The following is a 9,157-nucleotide window of genomic DNA, read 5'->3' as shown; positions in this document are numbered from 1 at the left end:
GCCACATATAGAAAAAGAAAGTAATATATCTAGTTTGAGGTCGCCTGTTTGAATGGATTATCTGATTTTTGTGCAGTTCTAGTACTTCTGAAGACTATTTACATATATTAAAAATCAAATCAACTCCCTCAAATAGCAAACCATGACCTTTACAGAATTGAACGAACTATCTTGAGTCAGAAATACACTTCTTTTGAGCATTTAATGTAAGCCATCAAAATTGCTTAATGTCTACCGATTAGTTTGCAGATTAGTCTATGGATTACTTTATAGTCTTAAAATTCTCTCGACCGATTTTGTGCACGAAAATAAAGGTTAATCCCTGTGATTCCACCAGTACAACATTAATTCAGTACTGGCGTTTTACGGGGGGCGCAGGCGGCTGGACCGGCTATGCCCCCTCCCTCTCCCCCCTACTTTCAATTTTTTTTTATCATTTCGCGAAGTGAAAGAATGCCTCACCCACCTCCTCTAGAAAGATTTGTGACCCCTGATCGATCCCCGTCACCTAATGTCTCATAGAAACGCCATTGAATTACAGGTTGTATGTCCTCAAATCAGTGACAGTCTGAAAAAAGGAAATAATCCAAGGGTTTATTGCGTATGATGTATTATTTACCATTGATTTTGGCGATATTTTATTCCCAATGACAACTATCAATTAGTTTTTGCATTATAAAAAAATATGTTTTTGTTTCTGCATAGACGCTGATCGATAGCTTAATTCTAGCAGTCTGACAACAAAGAATAATGGAATGCAATTTATATAACATCCTCCACTCATTTTAGCTCGGATAACATTATCCTTCCATCTTATATAAGACAAAATTGTCCTTCCATCTCATATCAGATCAGATAACATCCTTCTTACATCTCAGATCAGATATCATTCTCTTCCCTTTTCAGATAACACCCGTCTTCCATATAAGATCATATAACATCCTCCACTCATCTTGATAAGACAACATTGTCCTTACATCTCAGATCAGATAACATCCTTCTTCAGACTTCAGAGTGTACACTGAAGATAGTATGAGTTGCAGCCCCAGTTACAATGATTAAATGGAACTTAATTGTTTTACATTTCAGGTATTTTCGGTGCAGTGCAATTGGATGGAAATGAAAACTTTGGGAGTCTACTGAGACAGAAAAGAGCAGTAAGTATAATTTATATATTGCTTTTAGACATTCCCAAATAAAGAAACACACAAAGAATTATTGTCTACAATAATAAAACTGGGAGGGGAGGTTGATTTAGGTCTTGAAAATATGTAAATAGTCTTTTTTTTAATAACTTGGGCTAAGATTGATACTATTCTATTTTATTTAATCTGACGATGTAAACTTGCTTTTCCTTTAAATTTCCTTTTCAGTCTAGTTATGATTTAGTTGATAGCCATACAATATGTTTAAAGAAATCAGACCAAGTTACAGAATCAGGTGAGCACTTGATGATGGATTCCAAATATTATGTTCTTCAGCCTAGGGTTTGTATCTTTATCGCGGAAAAACAAATTTCTGCTTTTATGCCTTGACAAAAACTGAGGCCAGCACAAATGTCCAATTAGACAGAAGATACAGCTTATAAAGGGAAAGAATTCTGTCCGAGCTGTAGGTTTATTTCTTTTGTAAAAGTCTATAGAGACAGAAGCCCTGGCTAAACTAAGTGAACCAGGCTTAAACAAGCTGAAATTAACGTCCTACTTTTGTGATTCTGATTTGATGTTTTGTTTACCTTAAATGAACAACACCATGCAGTATGCAATCAGGGAAATTCTTCTGAACGACCATATCCTTTTCTCATATCAGCTGCTCTGATCTACATCAGGGATTTAGAAATCTAGAAACAACCCCAATCTTCTGTATATACAAGATATAGAATTTGGTGATATCAATTTATGTTTAGGTGTAACGGAGGCCGACAAGACAATGATTGTTAACTTACACAACAAGTTTAGAGCCGAAGTAAAACCTACTGCTAGCAACATGTTAAAAATGGTAAGAGGAAAGACAATTATCTTCGACTTCGTTTGAGAGAGATTTCAATACGTACATGTTATGTTAAAGTCTACTTTGTTTTCAAGAAATCTTATATGGGGATTCATCATCTTCACAATGTCAAGACATTACAAACTTCACCTTTGACTTTCTTTTGTTTGCAAATGCATTTGATTGCATTGTACGCAAGTTAATACAGCCAATCAGAGGCTTCAACAGAAAGTCTGTGAGGGCTCTGATTAGCTGTATACGCTAGTGTACAATCCAATCAAATCGCTGCATTCTATGACGTTATCTTCACAATGTCAAGAAATTACGAATTCGTCTTAAACCTTGACTGATAACTACCTCTCTAGTGTCACAAACATTTGTAAATGTAGCCATTTGATTGAATTGTAAGTTTGTAAACAATATGGCATATTGTTTACAGTTATTCTGTCGAAGGCTCTCATAAGCTGTATTCGCTAGTGTACGTCCAAACCGCTGCATTCCGTGACACAAGAAATATGGCTATTGCGGTTTCGGTGCAAGGTGGGTTCGTAATAGCTGAACATTGTGAAGATGAGGGTTCAATAGTCGTTGAACATTGTTTTGGAATAGATCTATAGGTCTATATTTACTGATCAGATTTTGTTGAAAAGATCTGTTCAATTTTTAGAAATGGAATAATGAAATTGCCAATATAGCACAGAAATGGGCTGAAAACTGTGATTTTCACCATGATTCTCCGGTTGCCAGAAAAATTCCAGGTAATCATTGTCTTTTTTTTAAACTCTTATTATCTACCATCTGTGGAAAAAACACACAACTGAATAATAAATAGTGAAACCATGATGGAATTCGAAAATGAATGAAACAGGATAGAAGATGTTTGTGGATTCTATGGAGTTCGCTCCAAATATTTTTTTTTATTTTCAACAATGATAAGCAACTGCCGGCATCTGGGAAAATCTGATCAATCATTGGATTAAGTCGAACGGAGTACATCAATGACTAGAAATGTCAATTACTGCCAGTTGCCCCTTTTTATCTGGCCTAAGCAATCTGTTTTTAGGACTATTCCCTTAAATTTACTAGTTTTAGATAATTCATTAATCCGCGATCCGATGGGATGACTCCAGTGACGTTTCTCTGAATCATTAGGTAGAGGGATCGAGATGTCAAAGGGGGCTCATAGCTACAATAATTTTAGAATTTAATTCAATTGGAAACCTTTCCTTCCAGCCTCCCTTTTCTATAGAAACACCAATCGATGATGCAAACGACTATCAAACTGAATGTATAAAGATAGCTAGCCAGGCAAGGTAACATACGCCCACTGGCAGCTGTCAGAAATGATTAAACAGTCTTTAGTGATTACAGGGTTGCATAATATAGCTAATAGAGTGAAACGTCAAGTCAGACAAGATATTTCGGTGAAATATTATCCGATCATCGCGAAAATCGATAGGGATCATCTTCATAATGACATTGACATACAAAATAAAAATCAAAAGAATCTGTAAAGAATTGTAGCCTGTAGAGTGAGCACGAGTTGCACAATATAGCTAATAGAGTAAAACGTCAAGTCAGACACGATATTTCGGTGAAAAATTATCCGATCATCATGAAAATCGATAGATCATCATGAAAATCAATAGGGATCATCTTCATAATGACATTGACACACAAAATAAAAATCAAAAGAATCCATAAAGAACTGTAGCCTGTAGAGTGAGCACGAGCCAAATGTGAACGGACGGACGGACCGACGGGGTGATTACAATATACGCCCATCTTACGTGTGGGCGTATAAAAATCATTTATATTTTAGGACGATACGCCGTTGGTCAGAGTACAGCGACTGGTACAGGAAGTTTCGAGGCTGCTATAAATCTGTGGCATGATGAAAAAGAAGATTTTACATACGGTGCAGATGACAACGTTTTTCAGAAAACTGGCCATTATACACAGGTAAGAAATTCAAGTCATCCTTAACACTGGGTTAGGTAGGGTTAGGGTTAACCTTATTTTGTTTCCGTAGTAAGTAGTTATTTTCACGCTCAAGGTTAGCAAAATATACAATGCAAATGCAAAGTAAATCTTGCATCAACTCTCATACCCTTCCATCTATACCTGAAAGTCATCTTGGCCTTTATCAAAAGAAGGATGATACAAATTAAGTTTGTCATTTATGTCAAAAGTTTAGGAAGTGTCATTCGTCTTATTGAAACTTTTATTTTCTTTGAAGCAGACAAAGAAATATCGAAAAATAACACAAAATAGAAGAGAGCGATAAAGTTTTTATGGGTTACTGATATTATTGGTATAAAATGCCTGCTTCATAGTCTTGACGGTTGAGCATCACAATTGGATTAAGTCAAAAAATAGTTTCAGTGGATGGTGTTTGATTGGACGAACTGTTAGAATCCTGCAAAATGTCGTTCTTAATTATATTGAAGGATATGAAGATAGGCTTAGTTTATAACAATAGAATTCTGTTGACTGTCGTCTGCTTTCTTTCTGAGTACGCGCTGATAAGTCACGTGATAGGCGAATATAGTCAGTTGACATCTTGAACTCTATCCAAGCAGTGGGATTCGCCTTTAATTTCACTACTTCGACAATTGGGTGGAGAATCTCTGAACTCTGAAAGTATTTTTGGAGGTTGTAGATCTTTTAAGCAGTAACTTTGGTGTTTAATCGCTTCTACTAACCTTCTGGCTCGAGTTGGCCCGTTCTACCAACTTTGATATAGAACTTCTCATTTTTTCTTCTCCTGCACGATAGAATTTTAGGACTGCAGTATTGGTCATTTTATTATTCAGTATGAGTTCCAGACCAAAACGAAACACAGATCCTCTACGATATTGGACATCAGAGAAAATACGCTTTGAACTTTCTAAGCTAAGAATTTTGGTTCCGAATTCATTTTCAAGGGCTGAAATGAAGCATTATATATAGACACAGCTTTATGGAACAACAATCACTGGTTAAAGTTTTATGCAACGTTTCGACGTGTTTCCCCGGTCGTCCTCAGGCACATAATGAGAAGAAGTGATGGGCAAACTATATTTACATTAATGCTTATTATTAAGAACACACAAGAGATAAATGGTTTATTGATACATTACATTAAATTTGAAGTAAAGTAAATGAATTAAAGAAGATTAATTGAAGATTAAATAAACAACTATTGCTGGTATTGGAGTCTTTTATTAATAGAAATTACATTGTTCATATAACTAACTATGCTTAAAGTTGGAAATTGTTTGAATATGAATATTTACAAGTTGATAAGTTTATCATATGCATGCGATTCATTCAAAGACTCCAATACCAGCAATAGTTGTTTATTTAATCTTCAATTAAACTTTTTTAATTCATTTACTTTACTTCAATTATTTTACTTAATCAGCCTGTATGTTATTTTAAGAATTATGTACCTCTTATTGTACCTGTTAAAATTTAATGTGATGTATCAATAAACCATTTATCTCTTGTGTGTTCTTAATAATAAGCATTAATGTAAATATAGTTTGCCCATCACTTCTTCTCATTATGTGCCTGAGGACGACGGGGGAAACACGTCGAAACGTTGCATAAAACTTTAACCAGTGATTGTTGTTCCATAAAGCTGTGTCTATATATCGTACTCACAATTGCTGAATGCCATTCAAAGACTGAAATGAAGCAGTTGTTAGAAGCAAACTTGGATTTAGAGGAGATGTCTACTGGCTCCAGTTCTGTAGCAGTGTTTTTATCTTTATCAGTTCCAACGACAACTTTGACTGATTCATCCAATTTTTCTGCTCAAGCATCAGCGACTATTCACTTGGCAATTTCATCTGTTCCAGCAACAGATTTGACAATCTTACCAACAGTACAATTGGCAGTGATTTCAACTTCCATAATACAGACAGTGCCTATACCAGTTACAGCTTTGACCTTTGCCACTACATCCATTCAACCAACTATGGTTGTAAGTTTCAATAGCATCATACAAAATACATAGTGTACCGAAGTAAAAAATTTGTTTTCAATATATTCAGATAAATTGTTGTTTTTGCAGATAAACTGGTGGGAGACTAATTTGGTCGGATGTGGCTATGCTAAATGTGGAACAACCAATTATCATGTTTGTAATTATGCTCCTGCGTAAGTTGTTCTTAGAGGAATATAACCGTTTTATTATTAGCTTTTACAACTGATATATAGCTCAGTAGTGGCTATCTATATCTTTTCAGAATGATTATCTTAAATACAGTTTCCCGGAATTAAATGAAAAAAAAAACGCCACACGTCATCGGTAGTTATTTGCCGAGAGAATGTTGATTTACTGTTATTTAGCTGTAGATTGACTATAAAATACATCCGATTTTCATTTTGGAAAGTGATGCGGATGGCTTAGATTCAGCTGGATTAGATGAGTTAAGCGTATATAAACGATTGCATCATAAGGAATAGAAAACCTCTTTACAATCACTTTTTAAAATTTTTGGTGTCCAGAGGTTTTATGAAAATGGCTGTCAAAATATAAGCGTTAGGCCCTGTATGTTTTTATATACATGTATCTATATTGTAGTGGTAATGAAAGAGGTAAAACTAACACACCTTATGAACTAGGAGAACCATGCGCAGATTGTCCTGATAATTGTGATTCAACTGGCAAATTATGTGGTAAGTTAGTGTGATTTCCAATTTCGCTGTTTGCAATCCTATGACCCTCACATCCCCAAAACGTTATTTTTCTTTTTTCTAACCCCTGTAACCCCAAAAAGTATGGCTGTATTGTAACCTTATTTGTGAGAAATTTTACTTAAAAAAAATCATTTCATCGTTCGATCTAGTTATTTATTGATAAAGACGTTTTGTTTTTGATGAAATACGATGAAAAGGTTTAAGAGTTATCACAATTTTTATTTTTTTTTATTTTACATGTTGTATTATTATTATTATTATTATTATTATTGTTATTTCAGTTTGTGACAATACATGCTGGCACGGAACCAAAATGTCTGTTTCAGAGTGTAAATGTGACTGTTTAAACCAACAGGCCTTTGTTACACACAGCTGCAAACGTAGGTTTCTTTTTTAACGTGCATTATTCCTTCTGGACACAGAAGGATTTCGATGATCATTGCTCAATTTCTGCTATCCAATTGACTTTATAGACATTAAATCTGAAATTTCCGCCAAAATCGTTCCATTGTCTATATCTATCCGGCGTAGTATACTCCGGCGATTTCATAAAATCGTTTAAATTTACAATTATTGTATTATTTGCCAATGTATATAATGGGCTGAAAGTGAAGGAACTTGTTACGTATGCTTGAAATTGAGATGATGCAAATAAAGATAAAAACGGCTTTACCCTTTTAACTGTACCGTTTCAGTTGATTGTAATGTTAAAGAAATTGCTCCATATTGTACTGACAAGGTTTTTGATTGTGAAAATCTTGGTGTATATTGTCCTCACAGATGTAAAATGTGTCCAGGTACGTCATGCAATCCTTTTTACTTGATTTTCGTGAATTGGGGTTTTTCATTCCTAGACCTGTTTGGTAGCAATCAATAGAATATTATTCATATTTCTAAGTGAACACGATACTTTGCATGCACGCTATTGAAAACTACGAAATACAATTTACGTGTAGATTATAAACACATCACTTTTCCATATGTTCGCATTACTATAACTCTGACCTTTTTTCATTTCCAGTTGCTGATTATAGAAGCGTAGAGAAGGAAGAACCAACATGCTATGGTATATAACAGCCCCAGTCATCCTACTGATATTATTCTACCACTCTTTATTCTATTGAATATATGTTAACCTACCAATTTACATTCTAAACGTTTAACATAGAGATCTCTCAATCTATCAATTTTCTAGTGTCTAAGATGCACGTGCAATCTGAATCATTTGACCTAATTTAGTTTCTATCTTGGTTCTTACAATCAGGCAAACAAACATCAAACACTAAAGTTCACTTTGTATCCGGTGGTTGGCTCAACTCGACGGCAATTTTGTTATTTTTAAGTAGCTTTTCTACGTGTGTTTATGGATACCTTTTCACGTAAATTTGCTTCTGATGATCATATCAAAATTGTACTCTTTTAAATACAAAAAAACTGGCTTTTTAGTGCCGAATCTTTCTGAATAATATTGGAGGCGATTTTCATCCACGTGCATCTGATTTAAAAGGGATTGGGGTTCAGGTCACCTGGCGATGCACAGCATCTCGTTAGATGTTTAGCAAAATTCTCGCAGATGCCAGCAGTTGCTAGTTGCAGTTGTCGAAAATCCAGATTCTGTAATCTGCAATTCTGTAAAATCTAAATTTATAATTTTTTGGATGTAACTAAAACTGTTATCGATGTTATTCTAATAAAAATCTATTCCTAATTCATACCATAAAAACTCTTTTATTCTTTTCTTATCCAGAAAATTGAATTCTTCTTGAATACATGACCGTAATCCGTTCTGTACTTCTTGAAGAAGGGCAAACATCCAATCGAGGTTGGGGGCGGGTCATCAAGGCAACGAATGCGCATAGCGGAAGGAGTGGGGGGTGATCTGGCGATTTGCGTAGCGGTTTCACGCCGCGTAAAACTTGTAAGAGTACGTCTGAATTTGACACACTTTATAACTACAATAAACGGCATAGAACCGAAAAAAGTCATTAATATTCGTTCAACGAATTACTGAAGGATCGCGCCCATGATAACTGATGTAATGACAAAGGTACCACTAAATAAGGGTTAAAGCTTGTTCCAAGCTATGGTTTCCGCATATGAAATGAAAGATCTTTTCAACACAAAATGTATGGCAGGGGGGAAAAACCTACTGCTGTGTAGAAATGTCTAATTCAAAACACAAATGTAACACGATGCAATACCAAACACCTCATACGTCTAATGCAAAAGACAAAATACAAGAAACCTCTTATACAAAATATATATAACCTCTTATGCACAATTAATTTTACAATCTGACACATCGCCCATAAGCATTAGATGACATATCTCGTTAACATTAGTTACATTTCTCCACTGAATTACCTTTATTTAGGTCATTGTCAAGGTCGAAGTATTTTCTAATTGACACAATAATTTCTCCCAAACTAAGGGGGGTAACTTTTGTTGGGTTATAGTAAAAATGGCCCCAAGTCAAAAT

General features: G+C 34.9%; 1 protein-coding gene across 1 annotated transcript; it reads left to right on the top strand.

Moving 5' to 3' along the window:
- Nucleotides 1-1,932: 1,932 nt before the first annotated feature.
- Nucleotides 1,933-6,638, top strand: LOTGIDRAFT_66241 (hypothetical protein; the record flags this gene model as incomplete). The annotated part of the gene is made up of 5 exons (XM_009055531.1): nucleotides 1,933-1,998; nucleotides 2,657-2,747; nucleotides 3,812-3,951; nucleotides 6,050-6,135; nucleotides 6,563-6,638. Coding segments are annotated over 5 exons (459 nt in total), but the record flags the coding sequence as incomplete, so codon positions are not given.
- Nucleotides 6,639-9,157: the final 2,519 nt, after the last annotated feature.

Source organism: Lottia gigantea (assembly GCF_000327385.1).
Source record: "Lottia gigantea unplaced genomic scaffold LOTGIsca_25, whole genome shotgun sequence".
Lineage (NCBI taxonomy): Eukaryota > Metazoa > Mollusca > Gastropoda > Lottiidae > Lottia > Lottia gigantea.
This window is presented reverse-complemented; position numbering and strand designations above follow the sequence as displayed.